Here is a 26159-nt window from a genome sequence, read left to right on the forward strand (position 1 = left end):
CCATTTTGCAGATGAAGCCCAGAGAAGTGAAGTGAGTGAGACTTGCCCGAGGTCACCCAGCAGACAAATGGCAGATCTGGGATACGAACTCAGGTCCTTCTGACTCCCAAGCCCATGCTCTATCCACTGTGCCAAGTTGCTTCCCCAAACTTGGTACAGTGCTCTTTACCCAATAAGCACTCAATAAATATTACTGATTGATTGGGCTCCAGCTGACTTCTTTCAAGTAGGAATCACGACGCTCAACTCTGTTTTCTGAGAAGGGTGAGGTTTTCTCAACAACTGGGAAAACCAAAGCCAGAAGCCCCTTTTTTTTAAAAAAAAATGGTATTTAAGTGCTTACTATGTGCCAGGCCCTGTACTAAGTGCTAAGGACTAAGTGCTTGGGCTAAAGAAGCAGCCCGGCCAAGTGGATAGTGCACTAGACTGGGAGTCTGAAGGACCTGGGTTCTAATCCTAACTCCACCATTTGTCTGCTGTTTGACCTTGGTCAACTCATATCACTTCTCTGGGCCTCATTTCCCTCGTCTGTAAAATGGGGATGAAGACAGTGAGCCCCATGTGGGACAGGGACTGAGTCCAACCCCATTACCTTGTATCTACCCCAGAGCTTAATACAGTGCCTGGCATGTAGTAAGGGCTTAATAAATAGCACAGTTATTATTAGCATTATTACAGTAAGCACTCAATAAATATGATTGATTGATTGATTGACTGACAAACCCTGGCATCCCTCAGCTCATCTCAAGACTATTTCAGAGGCCTAGAGCAGGGAATGTGTCTGTTTAGTGTGCTATTGAACTCTCCAGAGCGCTTCCTACAGTGCTTTTCACACAGTAAGCACCCAGTAAATATTAATGAATGAATGAATTCCACCAACAGAAATCCAGAGCCCCTCAGTTACATTTCCAAGGGGTCCACCACAATCTCATAGTCCCACTCAAGTGGCCCCGCCTCTTTCACAGAGACATGGGCATGAACTGGGCTGAGAAGAAAACTTGCCATTATTAAGAGAAAGGCGTGGGTTTTGTCAGAACGTTTCTCACCCAGTCCTCTGGGTCACCCTCTGTGAGACGACTCCCTTGGCTCATTTGAGGATTCTGGGCTCTGAAAAGGGTGCAGGTGGCTTCCAAGAGGAGCCCGTAACAATCTGCTCCGAGCCCCTCCCACGAGCCCCCAGTGAGATTATTAACCATTGGAGGAAAATTCATTCTAAATTGGAGCAAACGCACTTTCTGTTTGTTTAATTTCCTTTATGAACTGGAATAGGAGGTAGCATGGTCTAGAGAAAAGAGCCTGGGCCTGGAGTCGGAGGACATGGTTCTAATCCCGGCTCTACCACATGTCTGCTGCGTGACCTTAGACAAGTTACTTCACTTCTCTGGGCCTCAGTTCTCTCATCTGTAAAATGGGAATGAAGACTGTGAGCCCCAGGCTTTTTTTTCTTTTTCCTCAAAAGCTCTGTTGAGAGATTAATTTTATTTACTGCCTGAAGACAAAGAGCAAGTTGGATTCTTTTCCAGCTGGAAATGGGCTCCTGACGGATAATACAGCTCTTGCGAACCCTTTCCCGAACAGGCTTAGATAGAAGGGTCCACAACGAGACATGTATTAATGATTTCCCCCCCACAAAAATCTGGGGAATTAGACGGCTGGAGATTTTCCCTTCTCGGAGAAAAACTAAGGGTGCTGAGAATAATATATTTAACTGCCCACTCCCCGGTTTTATTCTCTGATTTAATTGTTTACCAGGTTACACTACGTTCAGCCCCTCGAGGGCAGGGACTGTGACTATCATTTCTATTGTACTCTACCAAGTACAGTGCTCTGCACGCACTATGAGCTCAATAGATACAGCTGCTTGAGTAATAGAGTTAGGGGCAGCTACTACAGTGAGGAACTACAGAGTTTCCCAGTTATCTGGTGACTGTTGCACCCCTAATAGTTTGCCTCCGAACTCCGTTACCCTGTACTCTCCCAAGTGCTTAGTGCAACGCTGTGCATACAGTATGTGCTCAATAAATACGGCTGACTGGTTAATGGGAAACAAGAGACCATGGCATGCTATATCTGGGACGTATCAAGCCATTGGATATTAAGTGGGAGGTATGAAAGGTCATGTAAATTTATTAATTATTCACCTCCTTGCAAGAATTTAAAGAGCATGTATAGCTCGGCGCAGACCAAGACAAAGAGGACACTCGCACGTGTCAGAGGCGTATTAAAGTCTCCGAAGAGATGCTTTCGTTCCAATTGGAATGCAATCAGATATTTCCATCCCCGGCTACAAACATTTATTGCTCCGGCCCAGATTCACTCACAAAAGAATTCGCTGCCAGGCTGATGGCAGACATTTTATAGACCAGCCTGGTTCCTCAAGCTGGATGTCGAGTGGAATCTAATCAGAGATGATTTCAATGCTGACATGGCTGGAGGTGGAGGAGGGGCTTTCCCGGTTTTTAATTTTTATTGGTATTTGTTACGTGTGAGAGCATGAGAGGTCACCTGATCCATTCGGAGGCTGCAGGGGTTACAGATCACTGGGAACAGGAGAGTTGTGCTAATTACACTCCCAGTGTGCAGAGGGGCGAAAAGCAGGGTAGCCCAGTGGACACAGCATGGTCCTGAGAGTCGGAGGACGCGGGTTCTAATGCCAGCTCTGCCACTTTTCTGCTGTGCGTGAACTTGGGCAAGTCACTTCGCTGTGCCTTAGTTCCCGCATCCGCAAAGTGGACAGACAACGGGAAGCAGCATGGCTTAGTGGATAGAGCACGGGCCTGGGAGTCAGAAGGACTGGGTTCTAATCCCGGTTCTGCCACGCGTCTGCTGTGTGACGCCGGGCGCGTCACTTAACTTCTCTGGGCCTCAGTCACCTCATCTGTAAAATGGGGATTAAGACTGTGAGTCCCACGAGGGACAGGGACCGTGTCCCACCTGTGCTTAGAACAGTGCTTGATACATAGTAAGTGCTTAACAAGTACAGCAATTATTATTATTATTACCTGTACTCCTTCCTACTTAGATTGGGGCAGGGACTTGGTCTGACTCGATTACCTTGCCTCTACCTCGGCACTTAGAACAATGCTTGACACGAAGTAAGCACTTAACAAATACCATTTAAAAAAACACACACACGGGGAGCACTCTATTTCCGCTCCGTTCGTATCTCCTGTAAATAAGAAGCCTCCATTCACAGTGAAAGGCTGAGGATATGCCTCTGACACTGTTTAGTGCTGTGCGCTTGCTGCGTTTAGTGGTGAATAACAGCTGGTACTGTCGTGTCATTTTATGAGCTCTGCGGGAGAGTTCAGAACTACTGCCTATGTTCTCATTTACACCTCCCGGGCCCTGGGGTTTCTCAGCGTTCTTCATGGGGATTTATTTACTTAGGTTCAGAACTACAATATATAAAAGTCTGGGTCTACTGAACAAACACGAATGCCCAAAGGAAGTCTCGATAACCAAAGATCTTGGTAACTGGAATCCAGCTAAGAGACCTCAACCTAAATCCAGATATTCAATGTGGACATCCCTTTGGTGCCAGGGCTGGGGTCGGGGAGAGAGGGTCAAAGATGAAATGTGACCAGAGGAAATACATTATGGGAAGACTCATTTGCAAGGGATATAATAACCTTGTTATCATCTTGTTGTCTTTTGGTTCGAAGATGACCTCTGTCCTGGAACGACTGAAGTAATGCTTTCTCACCTAGTTTGTTTTCACTACTGTCTCTCGACAACCATCCTTAGAGTTCGAATGTGATGCTACTGATGGGGAGTTTTTTCCACGGGCTTGAGTGGGGCTGAAATGATCCATCTGACTGATAATCTCACCTACCCTATAGATGGGCAAAGACTGAACTCTGCCGTGTGTTGTCCTTTGCTGGTTTCTACTTTATAAGGATCGCTGTTTCTGATTCTACCTCTTTCAACCATAATCTTCCTGAAATCTCAACTTTCTTCCTGATGTCTGCCATCAGTCAATCAACCGACTGATCATTTTTACTGAGCGATTACACTGTGCAGAGCACTGTACTAAGCGGTTAGGAAAGTACAATATAACAGAGCTCGTGGACACTCTCCCTACCCACGGTGAGCTTCCAGTCTAGAAGAATCTTACAATCTTGGCAAGGCACACTTGTCATTCAGCAGATCAGAGCTTGCCCTATTGTTTGGGTTGTGCCGCACTATCTTTTCAAAGCATTTCATTTATCATCCTTGATTACGGTCTTCTTATTTAGCTCACCATTCAAGAGCTGCTTTTTATGGTATTTTTTAAGTGTTTCTATGTGCCAGGCGCTGTACTAAGCAGTGGGGTAGATACGAACTGCTAATCAGAGTGGACACAGTCCATGTTTCCACATGGGGCTCACAGTCTTAATCCCCAGTTTAAAGATGAGGTAACCGAGGCACAGAGAAGTGAAGTGACTCACCCAAGGTCACAGAGTAGACAAATGGTGGGGCAGGGAATAGAACCCACGTCCTACTGATTCCAGGCCCGTGCTCTACCCACTAGGCCACGTTGCTTCTCTCTAGGCCATGCGTCTTGAGTTGGTATGAGCATGGCTTGGATGCTGACTGACTGATTGGGCTCCAGGTCCATTTTGTCAATGAGCCTGTCTTTCCAGTTGACGCTGAGTATGCCCATAGTTGATACTGAGGCAACTGGTGGACCAGCCACGGGGGTTGGGCGGATATGTGGAAGTTTGGAAAGTTCAACTGCTCTGCATATTGTCAGATTGGACCAGAGTTCGATGCAATATCGGTGCAACCTTCTATCTATCGAGTGCTGGCCTTTTCGACTCAGTTTTCTACTCTGTTTATGTGTCAGGGGGTCGGTGTGCTGCCTAGGTAGTAGAAACCAGCACAGACCATGTCTCCTTGCTACTGTCTCTCAGTCAGAAACAATCTGATTTCTCCAGCATACAAGCAAACACTCGGGGTGGGGGGGGTCTCCTAAGTCTTCCACATCTGCCTGGATGTCCTGGATGGATGGATCACCCATCTCATGGATAGCCAGGGGATTTATTAATGGTATCTGTTAAGCTGTTACTATATGCCAGGCACCGTATTAAACACTGGGATAGATATGAGTTAATCAGGTTGGACACAGTCCCTGTCCCACATGGGGCTCATAGTCTTACTCTCCATTTTACAGATGATGTATTTGAGGCACAGGAAAGTTAAATGACTTGCCCAAGGTCCCACAACAGATAAGTGGCAGAGCTGGGATTAGAACCCAGGTCCTTCTGACTCCCAAGCCTGGGCTCTATCCACTAGGCCACGCTGCTTCTCCTGTTCTTAAAGGGCCTCTTATAAAGAGATCTCTCAACCTTGCTTGGTAACCAGATTCAGAGTTGAACAACTCTTGCTTTCAGGAAGTTTTCCTTTATATCTAACCAGAATCCAGCCAGGTACGATCTCAGCCCATTTTCCTTCATTTCATCCTCACTGGAGAGGGAAGTCAGTTGATAACTCTCCTCCAAACGATAAACTGTCCTACAGTTGAAGAGCAGTATTAAATTACACCTCAGCCCTCTGCTCTTCAGTTCAACAATCCCAGTACAGTTAACCTTTCGTCCCCGTCCTATTCTTCGACCCTTCCATCATTCCCTCCGCTGCTCTTCCGTAAGGTGGAGGCTAACAAGACTGACCCGCTCTGTGGCAGGACCTGTCGAGGTGAACTAAATGCCTTCCGGGATTAGAGGAGCTAAGACCTGTCGACTGCTTAAGTCTCGTCTGCGTGCTAGTTCTGCCTAGCTCAGAAAATGGATCACGGGGGAGGGGAGGGCTGGAGTATCAAAATGAGCTGGGATACGTGAAATCAGATTTCAGTCCAACTCAGAGCTGAGGCAACGCCAAGAAATTCACTGGAAATAAACATCAAGCCCCTCTGTAGCACTTGTTTTCCATTGAGAGACATTCTTTCTCTTACTATGGTTTAGTGAAATGACTCTATTACAATGGCAGTGATGGGGATGGAATGCTTTTTCCTCAGGAAAAGAGATGGCGTAGGAAGGAGAGTCCCAGATGTTAGGTATTAACTGTGCACCTGCATTCTGTCTAGTCTACAGAACTAGCTTGTTCTGGTTCTCCTGCCCCGCAGAAATCAGTATTTTCGTACTCACGTGAGGGTGTTTGCACCTCAGAGACTTTGGTAGTGGGGCAAATGGACTTGTCTTTAGATGCCAACCTGTTTGGGCTCAACAAATGGTGAGCAGTTCAGTCAAAAGGGGGAGGGAAAGTAGGCCTCAGGGGCTCAGAATCTGGAAAGCTTTGAATTTTTACCAAAGGAAAAGAAGCAGCACCATGGCCTAGTAGATATAGCATGGGCCTAGGGGTCAGAAGGACCTGGGTTTCAATCCCAGCTCTGCCGCTTGCCTGCTGTGTGACCTTGGACAAGTCACTTCACTTCTCTGGGTCTCAGTTACCTCATCTCTAAAATGGGGACTAAGACTGTAAGCCCTATGTGGGTTAGGGACTGTGTACAACCTGCTTAACTTGTAGTTTCAACAGTGCTTAGTAGAGTGCCTGGCACATAATAAGTGCTTAACAAATACCATTTTAAAAAAAAGGGATGAAGGAATTTACACATGAGGTCCTAGCTCCTGTTTTCTGACTGGGACCAAGGTCCAGGAGCCTGGCACAATCCCAGTGCCAGGCAAATGTCCAAATATCTGGGGGTTTAATCAATCAATCAATCAATCAATCACCCTTAGGCAGATGGGACCTCACATGTGTACCCTTTGGGCATTTGGAATAATAATAATAATAATAATAATGTTGGTATTTGTTAAGCGCTTACTATGTGCCGAGCACTGTTCTAAGCGCTGGGGTAGACACAGGGAAATCAGGTTGTCCCACGTGGGGCTCACAGTCTTAATCCCCATTTTACAGATGAGGGAACTGAGGCACCGAGAAGTTAAGTGACTTGCCCAAAGTCACACATTTGGCAAGTGGCAGAGCCGGGGTTTGAACCTATGACCTCTGACTCCAAAGCCCGTGCTCTTTCCAGTGAGCCACGCTGCCTGGCCCACTCTCAGCCCCACAGTACATGGCTGTAATTTATTCATTTATATTAATGTCTGTCTCCCTTTCTAGACTGTAAGCTCATTGTGGGCGGGGAACATGTCTACCAACTCTGTTGCAGTACTGAAATCCCGTGAGCTCATTATGGTCAGGGAATGTGTCTGTTTGTTGTTGTATTGTACTCTCCCAACTGCTTAATACAATGCTCTTCACACAGTAAGTGCTCAATAAATATGATTAAATATGATTGAATGAAGTCAGGCACCAAGTGCAGGGCTAAGAAGGTGTTATTCTCTCCCCCAGTGGGCACCAAGGACAACACCTTGGTGGTTTGCTTTCTCTCCTGGGGCAAACATCAAATCCACAGCTTTGGAGAGGAGAGGGCTGGACTCGCTATGTGGGGGTCCTCTCCGCACTTTGGATCCCTCCGGGGAGAATCTGCTTTATTTGCCCAAGTCTTCCCCTCTAGGGCTGACTGGATCCACATGCACTCGGCTGGATCTGGCACTTGGTACCTTTCAGTTTTCCCCAAACATTAACCCTAACAACCCTTGGGAATCTGTAGAACATTTTCAATGATAATAATAATAATCATATTAGATAAGCATGTTCTGGAGGTTGAGCACTGTTCTAAGCACTGGGGTAGATAAATGTTAATCAGGTTGGGACAAGTCCCTGTCCCACATGGGGCTCACAGTCTAAATAAGAGGGAGAACAGATAAACCATTTTCCCAATTACCTTATTTTTCTACTCCCTACTATCCCTGAGAGGAAGGGAAAGCAGGTATTATTATCCCCATAATACACATGAGGAAACTGAAGCACAAAGAGAGGTTACATGACTTGTCCAAGGTCACACAGTAAGCCAATGGCTGAGCTGGGACTAGAACTTGGGCCTCCCAACTCCCAGAATTGCATGCTTTCCGCTAGGTCACACTGTCTCCCAGTGAGTTCCCTTTGGAGTAGAGGTCTCCCGATCTGGTTCAGATCCGGTAGATGGATCTGCCAGAAGAGAACTTCCACCTCCATTTTCTCTCTGATTGGCACAGAACCATGTAGGATCAGCTAAGGTAGCCCGAGACCCCCATTGTTGAGTGATAAATTTGTCCTCTATTCTGAAAACCGCTCTCAGGTTTCTAAACCTCAAGTATTGCCACCATGTGTTGACTTTCACAGATGTGGAATCATTTCACTTTCTATTTCTTCAGGAGCAGAGACCAAGGGGTATTCCCTGCCGGCCCTTTGGTGATATTTATTCCCCAGCGTCTGGCGCCAATGCCCAATTTCCAGCAGGGGCTCCATGAGTTCACAATTCAGCCTTCGCCTTCCGTAACACACTCCTCCTACTCCCATCCCGACATTCCCAAGTCAGAAAGTGAAAGTGCTTTAATTGGAGGTTCTATTAGCACCTGGAAAGGGAGGCTGAGGAGGCTGGGAAAACAACAGTTTTTACAGACAGTGAGGGGACGCCATTTTCTGGGCCTGGTCTCAGAAGCTAGAACTGGAAAAACCACATGGGAAACCGCATATAAGGGATTGGATCCTTCTCGGTCCGGCAGCAAATCTCGCAGCCCCTTTCTATAAGAGACGAGATCTTTTCTCACCCAAGATACCCACCCGGTTTAGGCTGGGTAAAGACCACTAACAAAAAACTTTGAGATGATGAGAGAGTTTCACCTGAGTTCATTTTGTTTCAGCCTTCTTGGGTGGCTGAATCTTGTTCGCTGTCAGGAAACATTCCTGGCTAAAGCCCTCTGCACTGTTTGGAAAAGTTGGTGTCGGAGTGAACACACAGAGCCAAAACACATGGTCCTTCCCCTCAAGGAGCCCAAATTGTGTTGATGATCCCTTTGAATTTTCATCTAAATATTATCAGGACCCTATTACTTTCCAATTAAATCATATTTTCTCCCGGGGATTTGGATTTCAAAGTCATTCATAAGATTTAAATCTTATGATTTAAATCAAAATCTGTCTTCCTCAGTGCGTAGGTACACCCCAAATCCACCATGCCTACTGGCTTTCTCTTCTGATTTGTCAGCCCTTGAACCGATTAATCATTAAGGGAGGATGTGTGTGTGTGTGCGCGCGCGTGTGTGTGCACGCGTGTGTGTGTGTGTGTGTGTGTGGGGGGGGGGGTAAATATGGTTAGTGATTATGAAAAAAATATATCAGAACTGGAAGAAGCAGATGTCAGAGTCATAAACCTGATACTCCTACATCTTAGTAAAACAGCTTGTAATTGTTCGGTAAAGAAATGTTCTTGTTTGATAACCAGTTAATTAGGAAAGACAATTATTCGAAACCCTCCATGCCCACCAAGCAGCTCTGCCTGGTGGGTTGGCACCTCCCCCCCTCACCAATACCAGGCTGGCTTTTATATATACATCAACAGAAACTGTGGCAAAGATTTTACCCGACACAAAAATTTGCAGACCCACCGCCTGTCCCAACGTTCTTCCTCTCTGCTGAGAGTCTCTCTTATTTATTCCTTAATGACATTTGTCAGCTCATCCCAGTTAGGGCGATTTTCCCTGTGGGGAAATATAGCTATCCTTCATCAGGACCATGCTCCTTCAAAGAGGGAAGCACTTCAATTAATAATTTAGGGAGACGGCGGCTACACGCTAAACCAAGAAATAGACACATCGGCCAAAGAAATATGATGTACTGACAAAAGACATCCATTATTTTTCCTTCACTGCATGGTAAATTGAAATCAGTTTATGCTGAATGGACAGGGTGGCCAGTTCGAGGAGTGACTCAGCAGAAGAGACAGTGTTTGACGCATAGTAAGCGCTTAACAAATACCATCATTAAAATTAAAAAAAGCAAATAACCCACCTAATCAGAGCTGTTTGCTTGCTGACCTGAGGACCTCACTTCTTGGATGCGATACCGCAAATCCCACCTAATGACCGACGGATCGCTTGAAGCCCACCACCGCATCTTGGTGCACCCAACTAATTCTGTGAGGATGCCGATCGTTTTACAGAGAAACAGCTGCTTTTGGTGGAAAGGGCCCTGGGCAGTTCTGATTCCGGACCAGTAACGTTGCCAAAGCAAGCTCTCCTGGTGGGTGGAGAGGTGCCAGTGGTAAGGCAGTGACAAGATGAAATATTAGTAATAATAATAATAACGATAACATCAATTGTGGTATTCGTTAAGTGCTTACTATGTGCCACGCACTGTGCTGAGGTGAATACCAACAAATTGGGTTGGACACAGTCCTTGTCCCACATGGGGCTCACCGTCTTAATCCCCATTTTACATAGGAGGTCATAAGCACAGAGGAAGTGAAATGACTGGTCCAAGGTCGCACGGCTGGTAAGCGAAAGAGTCGGGATTAGAACTCAGGTCCTTCTGACTCCCAGGCTTGGGATCTATCCACTAGGCCATGTTGCTTCCCCAAATATAGGCATTCTGCGGTTCCAGGGTCACGGGGACAGAAGGGACACCCAGGAAGTGCAGAGATGGGAAGGACAGTGCCTCTGTTGCCTTATGCCTAACCAGGCCACATCATTTGTCGAGAAAACAGGGTGGTGGGTGGAGGTTCTAGGTGGCCAGTATCAAAATGGCCTATTGCAACCAATCAAAGAGTTTCTTCACAGGCCCCCTACCTCTCAGCCACTCTACTGGGCTCTATCCTACTCTCCTAAGTGCTTAATACAGTGTCCTGCACACAGTAAGCGCTCAATAAATATGATTGATGGGTTGAGAGCAATATTTATTCTTGGACTGGGAACCGATACTATGGGTTTGAAGAGTGGCTTTTGATTTTCAATCAAATGCATTTTTTTTTTTTAAAAGCTAGAGGTTTTTTTTTCAGAAAGCTTGCCATGAGGAGAAGAGGAGGTGTGTGGAAGAGGGAGGCAAGGGCTGGGGAGGTGGGAAGGGAGAAGGGAAATGTTAGACTGCGGACTTTAGACTGCGAACTCCACCCTCTAGATTGTAAAATCCTTGTGGGCAGGGAACATTTCTATCAGCTCCATGTCTACCAGCTCTGTTTTGAAATCACTCAACCAATGGCATTTTTGGAGCCCTTATTATGTGCAGAGCACTGTCCTAAGTGCTTCGGAGAGTACAATAAAACAGAATTAGCAGACACATTCCCTGTCCATAATGAGTTTACAGTCTGTCCACAACAAGTTTACAGTCTGGAGGACTCCACCAAGGGTATAGTACAGTGTCTGCACACAGTAAGTGCTCAAGAAACACCAATAATTGGCTGACATTGATTCACACCTTGCACACAAGGGGTCGAGGTTGTCACTTCTGCAGTGTGTTCGCAGATGGGTAATTCTCAGCTCCAGATCATTACTTCAGGAAATTTTCCATGACTCCCCCGTTCTTATCTTGATTTGGATTGATCCCCTTCAATCAATCTTTGCCTGGCAGGACTGACCCGCTGTTTCTTCTCCAGGAAAAACGCCATCTTGACTCCTTAATCCCAGAGCTGGAAGCGGCCTCAATCAATCAATCAATCAATCAATCAATGGTACGTACTGAGCACTTACTATGTGCAGAGCACTGTACTAAGCGCTTGGGAATGCACTACAGTAGAGTAAGGTCACACGGTCCCTGCCCACAAGGATTTTACAATCTGGGGAGGGTCTGGTCCAGTCCTCTCTTTCTCTGGCAGGTGCAGCCTATTTCATGTATTTATTCATTTTTCTATTCATTCATTCACTCATTTATCAGTTAATCAATCAGTGGTCTTTATGGAACTTTTACTATGTGCAGAGCACTGAGCTTAGCACTTGGGAGAGTATTTATGTATTTGTTTAAAGGGTCTTTCAGGCCTCATTTCATACCACTGGTGGGTTTACCGCTTTAAGAATCTCCATCCTCTTGGCCTACAGTATTTAACCACCCCGGGCCTAGAAAGTTTTTCCTTGCATTTATCTAAATGCCCTTATTGAGTCTGGGGCCCATTCCCTCTTGTTTAACAAGGTCTGCATCGCCTCACCACGACCTGGCGTTCCCTTTAGGATACTTCATCTCTGGAGAATTCAAGCAGCAAATTATGTTTGGATGGAACTGTCCCGGGAATTCAGCAGAAAGTGACGGTTTGGCCGATAATTGCCTCAAAACACCAGAAGTAACCAGAAAACTACCTCCAATTGCTGCTTCCAGTGGACTGTTTAAACCTGATCATATGCTTGATTTAGAGAGCTCCCAGCATTCTCCCTACCACTTTTCATTAAGATGGGTTATTCTGTATGGGCCACCTTAATAATAGTAATTGTGGTATTTGTTAAGCACTTTCTATGTGCCAGGCACTGTACTAAGTGTGGGGGTAGATACAGGATAATAGGTTTGGACACAACAAGGGGCTCCCAGGCTCAATCCCTATTTTGTAGATGGGGAAACCGAGGCCCAGAGAACTTAAGTGACTTGCCTAAGGTCATGTAGCAGACAAGTGGTGGATCCCGGATTAGAATCCTGGTCCTTTGGACTCCCAGGCCCATACTCTATTCACTACACTACAAGGCCAATAGTAGTTCAGGCCAGAGTACATCTGCTGGGGGCCTAGGATGGTGGGCTTTGCTTTGCCCTTTCCAGAAGGAGCTATCCTGTCAACACGGAGATAAAAGAGATGCTTTCTGTTCAGCCCGCTTCTCCTACTAGCTCGAGGCAGCTTTGCTATTCTCTGATGAGCAGATAGGAATTGTTTTGGAAAGCTGAGCAGACTTGCCAGCTAGTTGTTCCACCAGTCCATTTTGGACACAGAAAAAAAATGTACAAATGTCCTGGGATTGGGACTGTCCCATTAACTGGTTGTCCTTTACCCCAATTCCCCCCACTTGCTCTTGCTCACTACAAAATGACAGGAATGCAACGTTCATCCTGGAGTAAGCTCAGATCACCTTAATATAGGGTCTCACTGCATTCTAGGGAGTTGCAGTACTCTCTGTTTCCAAATTCCGGTTGCTTTTACCCTCTGCTTCCACCATACCACTCTCACCGATGCTAAGAGGAAAAGGGCGAAGATCTGGGATGGAGCCCTAGTAGTCCCAGTTTCAATAAATGTCATCAGGCCCAATTTTCTGGGATTAAAGAAAACGACAGGGAGGGATTTTGTGGTCAACTTATGTAGCCATCTCGTGGGTAGTTGACTGGTCCTTAGCTGAACTAGCATTTTAATTTATACCTCTGACTCTAAGAAAAGTTCAGAGACATGTGTCGATTATATTTTAGTGTCCCAAGTTTAAGAGATCCCACTGAACCTTTTAGGAGTGACCACGTCAGCAGTGGAAGGATGAAGGTTATAAAAGACCGTAAACCCAGCGGTAGAGACATTTCAAGGTTTTCTCTTTTATTTTTTTCCTTGGCACTTCCAGCTCAATGCCGAGAGGGTTAAGGAGGAGGCAGAACTGTGTGACTTACTTGAACAGGTGTCCTTGAACAGGACCCAAGGACGGGGAGATTGCTAATCCTGTATTCCTCAGCATGATCAAATCGCCAGGCAACAGATATAAATAAAAAAGTCAGGAAATGAGGAATTTAGATACAAGTGTGTCAGAGGGAAAATGAAGATTCATTGCGATGTGTTCTGGGAAAAGGAGAGGCAGCTAGAGTAACAGTCTGAGGAAGGGTGGCACTGATCAAGGAAAGGGGAGGAAAAAGCCCGAGAGGGGAAATGGATGGAGGAGGATTCAGTGGAGTCAAAGATCTGCTTCTTTGAGGCTAAATTGGGCTGGGGGAGAGCTGGGGGTGACCTTTCCCCCCAAGAGCGATTAACCATTTCTTCCTCTAGCTTTGCTTCCAGGCACGAAAGAAAAGGCATTTGGAAGCGGAAGGAGGCACGGCCTTGTCGTTCTTCTCCTTTCATCGGGAGGAAAAAGCAAATTTGCTTTGTGGGAACAGCCGCACCTGTCTCAGGGCAAATGCACAGTCACAGCTGGATACTGGAGCAAAGGGACAGAGGGGAGGGATTAACCCTTGGCCCGAAGGGAAGGAAACTGACGCCAGGTTTCAGACCGTGGAGAAGCCCTCTAATAAGCCCATAACCGATGCCACCCTGAATCAGGCACGCAGCCACCTCTGCCTGGCGGTAAACCGATTTGATCGATCAGCGGTATTTATGGAGTGCTTCCCGCGTGCAGAGCGCTGTACTAAGTGCCAGGCACCATTTCCAACAGTGGTTGCCCAGGTGGTTGGAGGGACAGTGTGATGGTGGTTTCCAGCGACATCCAAAAGGAATGCCAATATGCCAGCTGTCAGGGGGCCTGAGATCTGGTGTTCCTCAGGGTTTGGTACCAGGCCTGGCCACCTAAAGGAGGGCCTGGCTCTCTGGGGTGGTGGGGATGAGTGTGGCCAGAGAGATGGAGCGAGTAGCCACCTAAAGCAGATTGTCAGGCAAACCGTTCACTCATTCATTTGTATTTATTGAGCGCTCACTGTGTGTGTTCAATGCAAAGGTCTAAGCCGCAGCAAGGCCGATTCACTGTTCTGGGCGGCAGCGGCATGGGAAAGAGTCAAAGGTTTCGATCAAGTGATCAAAACGTCCATCAGAGACAATGGCAGAGACTCGAGTTTTTACTGGCAATGGTAAACCACTTCTGTATCTTTACCAAGAAAACTCTCTGGCGGCGCATACCAGGACAACTCTCTGACCGAAGACGGGACGTCCTAAGGAGAGTGTGTCCATGGAGTCGCTATGGCTAGGAAATACTCGATGGCATTTGAAGAAGAAGAAGAAGATATGAAGATGTGAAGAAGGTTTGAAGAAGATGTGCCAATCAATCAATCATATTTATTGAGCACAAACTGTACTATTTGGGAGAGTACAGTATAACAATAAAACAGGCACATTCTCTGCCCTCAGTGAGCTCAGGATTAGTTTAATCACATATACCAGGAACGGGAAGCAGAGAAGTAGCATGGCTTAGTGGATAGAGCTCAGGCCTGGGAGCCAGAAGGACCTAGGTTCTAATCCTGGCTCTGCCACCTGTCTGATGTGTGTGACCTTGGGCAAGTCACGTCACTTCTCTGGGCCTCAGTTACCTTATCTGTAAAATGGGGATTAAGACTGTGAGCCCCACATGGGAGGGGGACTGTGTCCAACCTGATTTACTTGTATCTATCCCAGTGCTAAGTACAGGGCCTGGCACTCTAGATTGAAAACTTGTTACGGGCAGGGAACGTGTCTGCTAGTCCTGTTGTACTGTCCTCTCCCAAGCACTCAGTACAGTGCTCTGTACACAGATTGTGCTCAATAAATATGACTGAGTGATTGGCACATAGTATTATGAGGAGTTCGGACTGTGTCCGACCTGATTATCTTGTATCTTCTCCAGCGCTTAGTGTAGTGACTGGCACATAGTAAGCACTTAAAGATTACCATTTAAAAAAAAGGACACGATCATCACTGAGAAGGCCTAGGAGAAAGAGGCCTGGGAGTCAGAGGCCCTGGGTTCTAATCCCAGCTCTGCCACTTGCCTGCCGTGTGAACTTGGGTAAGTCATTTAACTTCCCTGTTTCCTCAGTTTCCTCATCTATTCTCTTTCCTACTTAGACTATGAGCTCCACGTGGAGGGACTGTGTTGGATCTGATTATCTTGTACAGTGCTTGGCATATTGTAAATGCAAAACAAGCACCCCTATTATTATTATTATATTATATATTATTATTATTATTATTATGCATCATCTACTACATTTACTTAAAATACAAACACCAGAATGGATTTGGATGAATTTTCTTCTTATGAGATTTCTTAAGTGTGGAGAAGAACTGATTCCAAAATCATGTGGGAACTAGGTTCTAATTAATTTAGGCTTGGAAAACTTCCAATGGAAGGCTATTTAGGTATTACTAATAAGTGATCTGGGGTAGGCAAATGCTAAACCGGAGTCGAATTAGTCTAGGTTGATGGCTTTTAAGTAAAATGATCTTATTCTTCATACGTATTTCAGAGCACCACCTAGAAAGCTGGCAGGAAGGCGGTGTAGGTAGGGAGCATATTGGGAAGTCGAAAATCCAGGCACAAACACAGAGCAGCTGACAAACCATGCCCAAGTCAAAGATAAATTGCTTTTTCAGTGCCAAAGCCACAAGCAGAAGAGGCAATTGTGGAAGGAGAAATATTTATGGACAGGGACAAAGCAAGGAGGTTAATATTTAAGCGTTCAGACAGTGAACAACTGAGGTAATTAAATCAATTAGGAAGAAAGAGAGATGGAGCCATTTTAAAAAGTATATTTGGAGAGAGGGCCTCATAGCTCTCTCTTAAAAAGCAAACAAGTGAGAATTAGCAGGGAAGAGAAACTTGGGTGTTTTAATCCACATGGTTAATTACACCTCTACAGTAAGAGCTGATCCAGTGTTTTCATGGCAGAGTCTTCTCTATCTTTATGCCAGAAATGAGGACTTGGCTGGTAGAATACCACTTCTTGGCGCTGGCCCAGAATGCTTAAAAAACATGATCTTTCTGATCTTCCCAATGATTCAGGGAGAATAAGGTGCAGGGATTTATTCTTGTTCGGTTTCTTTTTTTACGGTATTTGTTAAGTGTTTAATATGTGCCAGGCACTGTACTAGGCGCTGGTGTAGATTCAAGCTAATCAGATTGGACACATTCCATGTCCCATATGGGCCTTAATCTCAATCCCCATTTTGCAGATGAGGTAACTGAGGCCCAGAGAAGTGAACTGACTTAAGCAAGGTCTCACAGCAGACAAGTGGTGGAGCAGGGATTAGAACCCGGGCTCTTCTGACTCCCAGGCCCGTTCTCCATCCACTAGGCCATGCTGCATCGCACTGAAAAGGTCCAGAGCAGAATAGGGCTGAGGCCCAAGTGTCCAGGACCCTCCTTGGGCTCACAGAAAGTTGGGTTTGCTAGATTGTATCGTGACAAATGGCCAGGTGGTTCCACCTGACTGGATGTGGTTGTCGGTGGGAACGGAGGGGTGATGGTGCCATGAGGCTAATTTAAATTCAACAGCAGGTTCTACACACAGGCTTCAGTGTCCAATTTCAATCAGCCGATCGATGAAATTTATTGAGTGCTTACCGTGTGCAGAGCACTCTATTTAGCACTTGGGAAAGTGCAATACGATAGAGTTCGTAGGATAGATCCCTGCCCCCAAAGAGCTTCTAGTCCACTTAGAATAACCAGGGCCAATCATCAGTTCCTGATGGCGGCCGCTTTTTGGCTTTGGATTTTCGGCCCAGCCAAATTTAGGTATTTGCCGAGAGGAGATCTCTGCCCATTTGAATGACAACGATTTTGGTATTCAGCCCCAGGGGCCTCTTTTTCCTTTTTAGGGAGGGGGAAGAGGCAGGGCGCCTGACATTTGCTCAACCCTTCCTCTGGAGCCAAGGTTTTTGCAAGTCACCTATTGACAGAGACAGGCTCAAAGAACTCAGCCCAAGAGAAAAGATTTTCCAATTATGTAATCTAATTACCCCACACAGAAGGTGACTAATGCCGTTTGTGTTTTTTCCCAGAATGAACAGATTATCGAGAAAGTGCCATAATGGTATGACTTAGGGAATCAGAATCACTATGTGAAATGACTGGGCTTAGAGCGATTCTGAAAGATGAGATCTAGCGCGTCCTTCTAATTGGGCTCAGTGGCCAAACTACTTTTCCGAGGTCATTGAAAAAGCAGGTCTTTCTGTGGCCATAGAAGTATCAAATGGCCAGTAACTGGCAGGGCCCATGTGCCTCATCAGGCATGGAGATGTAAGGAAGGGGCTAGTAGTTCTGCTCTCTCCAAAGAAGAGAGAAACAATTTCAGACAGAAGGCTCAAGGAACGTGTGTCTACCAACTCTGTTGTATTATACTCTCCCAAGCACTTAGCACAGACCTCTGCACGCCCTAAGTACTCAATAAATGCCACTGCTTCCAGCTCTTCTCCTTGCTTCATTCATTCATTCATTCATTCATTCATTCATTCATATTTATTGAGCGCTTACTGTGTGCAGAGCACTGTACTAAGTACTAAGTACAATATAAAAATGAACAGACACATTCTCTGCCCATAACGAGTTTACTTGCTTAGTGCAAAATCTTTAGCTTCTCTAAGCCTCAGTTTTCTTTTCTGTAAAATGGAGATAAAATACCTATTCTCCCTCCCTACTCGACTGCTAACCCCAGGTGGGAAAGGAACCGTGACCGATCTAATTATCTTATATCAGATATTTTGATACCAACCAATGGGGACAACGCTTAACGCAGTGGTGGGCATAGAGTATGCAATCAATAAACGCTAAAGATACACAGAAAAGCAGCATATATTTGTAGAACGTATAAACCTATTAACCTAGGACACAAAAAACATATAGGCGATAGATACAAACTATAGAGCAGTTTGGACAAGAGGCTAAAGATTTTCTTTATATCTTTGTAAATTTTATTAATAATATTTCTTAAGCACTTGCTGTGTGCCAAATCCTGTTCTAACCCCTGAGATAAATACAACATAATCAGGTCAGACACAGTCCTACTTACCTACTGTGAGGCCTCAAGTGAGTCACTTAACTTCTCAGTAACTCAGTTTCCTCTTTTGTAAAATGGGTATTAAATACCTATTCTCCCTCCCCTTAGACTCCGAGCCCTGTCTGGGGCAGGGATTGTATCTGATCTGATTCGACTGTATCTATCCAAGCCCTCGGCACATAGTAAGCGTAACAGATATCATGATTATTATTAAATCTCTTACATTACCCAAGAAAGGTAGGCTGCCCTGAGATTTATAACCCAAACCTGTAATGGATATAAGGTGAGCCATTATAATTTATCATCAAAATGGTCTACATCCCAGAAAAGTTACTATTTTCCACAAATGAGAAGTCCTCTAAATACACATTTATCTGATTCTTTAGTATCTTCAGAGCTATTTGCACTCTGTCATGATAAATGATGCTTCCATTAATGCCTCCCCTCACTCTCCACAGTTTATATTCACACATTTTATTGAATTCATTCAGACAGAGAGAAAATATATAGGCCCAGACTGGAAAAAACCCAAAGAATCATGTTACATTACCATATGTTGGATTTCAGTTTGGCATTAGTGCCCCAAAAAAGTTTTGCAGTAAAATAAAGTGACGTTAACACAGTCGAACTTGTCAGAATTTGTGTGCGTGTGTGTGTGCGCACGTGTGTTTGACTCAGAGGGCTCTAGAAAGGAATAGCAATTTCTCAGCTTATCTTGCTTTAAGGTGTGTGCGCATGTGTGTGAGTGGAGGGGTTTGTGAGTGCATGTGTGCCTGTGGCAAGGTTTCCTGGGAGACTAGGAGATTTCCCCGTAACCAGCCACATCACCTGCAGAAGTTCTGGGGAGACCCTCCAGGGAGGACGATTCCCTTAAGAAGTCCCTAGGGCAGCTGACTGCATCACGGCCTCCCTCCCCAGGCCTCATTTTTGGTGATCTCAATCCCACCGCCACGACACCGCAGCACTCACCTGCTTCTGCTCCTCACCCAAACTGTCCCACATGGATGCCACGATTTTGGACACGTCCCCGAAGGTGGCGTTAGGGTTCTGCCCTTTGATGGCTGCTTGGGTGTCTCTGAAAAACAGGGCGTAAGCAGACACTGGCTTCTGGGGCTCGTTGGGGTCCTTCTTTTTCTTCTTCTTCTGGTTCTTCGGCTTTTTGCCCAGCTCGGCTGAAGGTCTCTTCTCTCCGGTTACCTGCCGGGGTGACAGAAAAAGCAATGTGAAGGACGGGAATTGAAGTGCCTCAGTTTGCCCTCCTTCCCAAACTTCCTAAGAAATGGGAGCGATGAGGAAGACCCCGCTAACGAGGGGGGAAGGTGGCGGGATCCCTCCCAGCTTCCTGCAACTTCCTCTCTTTCTCTCTCCCCTAAACGACTCTTGAGAGGTGAGATTGTGATGATCTCTCGATGTGAGCAGGCTTCTAGACGGTGTTTGCTCTCCAGATGACTGACTGATCTCATTCTGGGACTCTTACTGGTTCTCATTCTGGGAACCTCCCTGGATCCCGGACCCCATTAGAGGAGAATAGTAGAGAAGAGATCCTGACCCGGTGGGCCAGAGATGGCAATCGGGAACTAAATATGGCTCCTGAGGTTGTCGGTGTGAGGGCCAAGGTGGGGAGGCTGGACATGCGCTGGCTAGAGGCCTGGGAAGAACCAACACCAAAACGCGGCAACCATGGCCACTTCTGAGCCAATAGCCCCGGATACCTGCGCCCTGATCCATTCCCCTCTCGACACTCCCCTCATCACCTTGGCAGTGGCGGCAGCTGGTAGATGAGAGTGGTGAAGCCCTTCTGAAAATCCCACTTCCTCCGGGCAGCTTTCCCTGATTCACTTTCTGTTCTCCAGGTCATATCCCCCAGATTATTTAGAGCACCGATGTACATATGGGTTAACATTCCCTACTGATTAAGTGCAAACTTATTCACCTAATCGATCAATGGTATTTACTGAGAGCTTACTGCGTGCACTGCAGTGTACCAAGCCCTTGGGAGAGTATGACAGAGTTGATAGGCACGTTTCCTGTCCACGAGGAGCTTACAGTATAGAGGTTTTTCTACACATTTTACAGTGAATACATCTTTCCATTTTCTTTTTCCTCTTACCGGCAGGACAGGGACTGTGTCCAACCTGGCATCTACCCCAGAGCTAAGAAAACTGTTTGACACCAATAAGTGCTTAACAGATACCATTAAAAACAAAAAAAGATTTGCTGTTAGATTGCAAACTCCTTCTGGGCAGGAGGTTGTGTCTTCCATTGTACCCTCCCAAGTGCTTAGTATGGTGCTCTGCACATAGTAGGCATTCAATAAATACCGGAGAAGGAACTTAGAGCTGCTACTCCAAAGAGGAAGATGGGGGTGGAAATCGGGAAGACGGCCTGAGGACCCAGGGATACCATCCTTTGGGAAGGACACTGAACGTGGCCGTTCAGTACTGCCACTTAAAGCTGCATTTTTATTTCAAATAACTGAGTGAGAAAAATGAAATGAAGGGAACTTCAAAACTCATCTATCCCCATTCTCAATACTTATGCGTACATGTACATTTATTTGGATCACTCCAGTTGTAAATAGTTTTATGTTTGTCTTCCCTAGAGCGTAAGTTTCTTGTGGGCAGGAAATGTGGCGTTTCTTCATTCTGTTCTTTCCAAGCCCCTCTTATGGTTGTATTATTATTAAGTGCTGTCAAGTCGTTTCCGATTCATAGCGAATCCAGGGATATACTTTCCCCAGAACATCCTGCCCTCTGCCATAATCCGCAACCTTTCTAGCAGTTCTTCCCTTATCGTTGTTATGGTCTCTACCCATCTAGCTGCCGGCCGGCCTCTTCCACGCTTTCCCTGGACTTTTCCCAGCATTAGTGTCTTCTCCAGCGAATTAGTCCTCCTGATTATATATCCAAAATAAACAAATCTACGTCGAATCATTTGGCCTTCCAAAGGCCACTTTGGTTTAATCTGCTCCAAAACTCATCTGATGCACTGTACTAAAACAGCGCTCGATGGATACTGTTATCACTGCTATTACCGTTACTACTAGACTGTAAACTCATCTCTAGGCTGTAAGCTTGCGGTGGGCGGGGAATATGTCTGTTTATTGTTACGTTGTACTCTCCCGAGTGTTCAGTACACTGCTTTGCCCGCAGTAAGCGCTCAATAAATCTGAATGAATGAATGATACTAATGTTACTACCATTAGTTTTATTCTGACCAGCCAGAAGGTTTGACCTCTCAGGACTTTCCACGGCCAAACACAGCCCGGTGACCAAGCGTCCCACTGGAAATACAAACAGAGATCAGGAGGAAGGGCTACCCATCCCTGTCTTTCCTCGTCTCCCACGGGCTGGTTCACTCATTCATTCGATCGTATCTACTGAGCGCTGATGGTGTGCAGAGCACCGGACTAAGTGCTTGGAAGAGTTAAATGCAGACATTCAAATAGGGTAATCAGGATGTTCCTATCACGGACGGTTGTAACCTGGAGAGGACCGGTCACCCCCGGCCTTTGGGATCAGCGTCGCTCACGCTGTCACGTTCATCGGTCCTCTCCGGCCGTTAAGCCTGCCTCCGTCAGAGCCGCGTTTGTCAAACGGACGGCTGCCCATTAGCGGCGAGCAGGAAGCCGACATGTATTTAATTTGAGACTGACGGTTCAGGGCTCGGATCGGAATCGTGGGAGGTGAAAGGCCACCTTATTAAGGAAAGATTCGCGTAACTGGGCCTCCTCCCGCTGGGAGAGAGAGACGCGGTCCTCTCCCTTCAGTCTCAGTCGTGTTTGATCGCTTCTCTCTCCCCGAAAGGAGAAGTGAGTCGCTGCCTGACGGTGTCTGCCGGGCGGGCAAGGCCTCGTGGCGATGGCTCGTGGCTGCCGGCTTCCGTCAATTACTACCAGGATTTTGTTTTGGTGTCACGGGGGAGGGTTTTCACATGTCTGATGAGGACCGTCCGGGACTGTCACCGCACCGGAGGCCATGCCGTCGGGGCCGGGAGGTGACTCTGGGGAGAGGAAATGGTGGCGGAAGGGAGGAGCAGGCAGGTATTAGGGGAACCATACAGTTCTCTGTCGGCTTCCCTGTGGCGGACCTGGCTGGGAGAGTCCCTTCCCTGCCCACGCCGGCTTCAGTCTCCTGCTGGTTATTCTGGGGAGTCACTGGGGGTGGCATGACAGGTTGGCATAGAGGAAAGGGCACAGGGACCAGGGGTCATGAACCCTCAGTGGCTCCAGTGTAACCCCTGAAGCAGCGTGGCACAGTGGACAGAGCACGAGCCTCAGAAGGTCATGGGTTCTAATGCCGGCTCCGCCGCTTGTCTGCTGTGCAACCTTGGGCCAATCACTTCATTTCTCTGTGCCTCAGTTCCCTCATCTGTATAATGGGGATTGGGACCGTGGGCCCCATAAGGGACAGGGACTGTGCCTCCAACCTGATTTGCTTGTATCCAGCCCAGCACTTAGTACAGCGCCTGGCACATAGTGAGTGCTTAACAAATTATTATTATTAATAATAAAATAATCCTCCACAAAGTTTCTTGAGGGAGATTCATCTTCTTTATAAAGACAAATCTGGTCAAAAAAACTATTTTTTTCTTGCTGCCATGGTGCTAAAGGACATCTCCAATTTGTTTCCCAGGAAACCCTTTCCCGCTATCCTGCAGACACAACTATTTCAGGTCACTTATCTCCCTGAAGGACTTGTTTGGGCTGAGATGTTCAGCTGCTGGCTGGATTCCTTCTGCTCTGGGTAGTGGGTTTAAATGTCACGCTTCCCTACTCCTCTTGGGGGGTACCAAGGAACACAATTGTCAGTCAATCGTACTTATTGAGTGCTTACCGTGTGCAGAGCACTGCACTAAGCTCTTGGGAGAGTGCAGTACAACAACAAAAAGGGAAAATTCTCTGCCCGTAACAACCTTACAGTCTACGGGTGGCGGAACAGACATTAATAGAAATAAATGAATGACAGATATGTACATAAGTGCTGTGGGGCTGGGAGAGGGAATGAATAAAGGGAGAAAGTCAGGTGATGCAGAAGGGAATGGAAGAAGAGAAGAGGAGGGCTTAGTCGGGGAAGGTCTCCGGGAGGAGATGTACCTTCAATAAGGTTTCGAACGGGGGCCTGAAATCTGGCTCTCAAACTCTCCCCATTCAGCACAACCAAATGAATGATTCAACGTTTGCAAATCCCGGCGGCCCCATCTTCTAAGTACAATGATTGCTTTCCCCCTTCACCTGTCCCTCCCACTCCACCCTTTCACACCTTCCCTTGGTTCAATGGAGAGTTTTGCTTTGTCCAGGCCGGGGAAGCTGATGAACAGCTGTAGGTGTCATTATCGATCGGCCCCTTTCAATAGCACCTGCGACAGCTGCTGGGGGGAAGAGAGCAAACAGACCAACTGACTAGTTTGGTAGGCCTCATTTCTCTGTTGCATACCTGTCGTCCCACCACGTCGTCGCCGGGGATGTTTGCCCAAGGGCCCATCTGCCTCCCGGCCCGCCCGGACTCTTGGTCCCGGGGAGGGAACAGATAAAGGGGGAAGTGTGTGCTTAAGCTGTTACTTCTGGCCTGCTGCCAGAAGAACCCTGGCCTTGGTGAGTCACTTTAGACATCTGGCTCCAAATGACTTCAGCCTAGCCCTGTGACCAGGGGCCCTTGCCACCAGGCAGGTGAATGTGCCCACCAACTCTGTTCCACTGCTCTAGTGGACTCTCCCAAGTGCTTACTACAGTGCGGGAAGCGCTCAATAAATACCACGGACTGATTGAAGAATGGCCAAGGCCCAGGTCGCTCCTGCGTTAGGGCACCCAAAGTGTGAGTCCAATCCTGCCTGCCGTTGGACAAGGGCTAAGGAGGAGACTGTGGTCCTGAGCTCATGCCCACCTTTTAAACTTCCACTTCACTCCAAACTGGACAATAATAATAATGACGATGAAAACAGCAGTTGTCGCTCTAGACTGTAAGCTCGCTGTGAGCAGGGAATGAGTCTGTTTACTGTTGTACTCTCCCAAGGGCTTCAGTAAGCCCTCAATAACTATGAATGAATTGAATGAACGAATGCTTACTATGTGCCAAGCCCTTGACTAAGCACTGGGGTAGATACAAGATAATCAGGTCCCACATGGGAAGCAGCACGGCCTAATGGAGAGAGTGCAGGCCTGGGAGTCAGAGGATCTGGGTTCTAATGATGGCTCCTCTACTTGTCTGCTGGGTGACCTTGGGCAAGTCACTTTGCTTCTCTGTGCCTCAGTTCCCTCATCTGCAAAACAGGGATTCAATATCTGTCCTTCCTCCTACTTAGAACTGTGAGTCCCATGTGGGACCTGATTATCTTGTATCTACCCCAGTGCTTAGTACAGTGCCTGGCACATAGTAAGCGCTAAACAAATACCACAATTATTATTATTACCTGTGACTCACAGTCTAAGTAGGAGGGAGAACAGGTATTGAATTCCCATTTTGCAGAAGAGGGAACTAAGGCACAGAGAAGTAAAGTGATTTGCTCAAGCCCACACAACAGGTAGTGGCAGGGCAGAAATCCGAATCCAGGTCCTCTGCCTACTAGGCCTGTGCTCTTTCCACTTGACTATACTGTTCCTCCACGGAGTTATCTACTTCATAGGTTGATGCCACCCTTTCCTCCGAACAGTCGGGTATCCAGCGGCCCTGGTCTGCCTCAGAGGCATGGGAGGAAGAGACACTTGGGAAGGAGAACCAGCCTGGAAATTAAGACAGTTTGCTTCATTATTCCTGCCCTGTTCCCACTAGGGCTCTGAACTGTGAAGATGAGTGGGATGAACCTGCATGGCCTAGTGGACAGAGCCCAGGCCTGGGAGTCAGAAGGACCTGGGTTCTAATCCCCGCTTCGCCACTTGTCTATGTGACCTTGGACCAGTCACTTCATTTCTCTACGCCTCAGTTACCTCATCTGTAAAATAGGGATTAAAGCTGTGAGTACCACACGGGGCGCGGACTGTGTCCAGCCTGATCAGCTTATATCTACTCCAGTCCTTAGTACGGTGCCGGGCTCACAGTAAGTGCTTAACAAATACCGTAAAAAACAAATGAGCCAAAGGACCCCAAAATGGATAGCTGTTTCCAAGAGTCAAAAATCACGGGGCCTGAACACTTTAGAAAACCAGCTGACAATGCTTTTGCCGAGATCCTAAATGCTCCTGTGAGACTTGGGGTGACCTTTGCCCGACCTCTCTCTGATTCGGTGACCTTAAAGGGGCAGGTGGCTTCTTCCTTTGCTCCCCGTCTACTGACTGAGAAACACTGTGTCCTCGCCTTACACCTGGCCGTGAAGCCAAAGAAATCCAGCAAATTATTTCCTCCTTCGCCATCGCGGGGTTTGTTATTAATTAGTTAAACACGGGTGAAAATCAATAGCTAATACATTATCTGGGGAAGGCAGAGAGAGAGAGAGAAAGAGGTAGAGAGAGAGGGCCTCTTTTGTTTGATAGTCCTGACCCAGCCTGGTGCTTTGCCCCGACCCTAAGCTCCATCAAAGCGGAACAGTGTGCTTAACCCCCGCACCTTTCTCTCCTCAAACAAGAGGGGGTCAGTCCTGAGCATTAATTAAGAACTTCCTCTTCTCCAGTCAAGTCCAGATAAGAGAGGAGAGTCGCCGCTGGTCAACGAAGCGTCAAACAGAAGAGACCGTGGAAGATGCTATCTCCG

At 46.9% G+C, this 26159-nt stretch overlaps 1 protein-coding gene across 4 annotated transcripts in view; it reads right to left on the reverse strand.

Annotated features, from left to right (window-relative positions):
- TOX2 (TOX high mobility group box family member 2) overlaps positions 1-26159 on the reverse strand; it is a 272741-nt gene that overhangs the window by 12197 nt on the left and 234385 nt on the right. For all 4 annotated transcript variants that reach the window (XM_029070764.2, XM_029070759.2, XM_029070761.2 and 1 more), the window contains one exon: positions 19447-19674. In XM_029070764.2, the coding sequence (XP_028926597.1) occupies positions 19447-19674 (228 nt within the window). The remainder of the gene's footprint in view (positions 1-19446; positions 19675-26159) is intronic.

This window comes from Ornithorhynchus anatinus, chromosome 8 (assembly GCF_004115215.2).
Source record: "Ornithorhynchus anatinus isolate Pmale09 chromosome 8, mOrnAna1.pri.v4, whole genome shotgun sequence".
NCBI lineage: Eukaryota > Metazoa > Chordata > Mammalia > Monotremata > Ornithorhynchidae > Ornithorhynchus > Ornithorhynchus anatinus.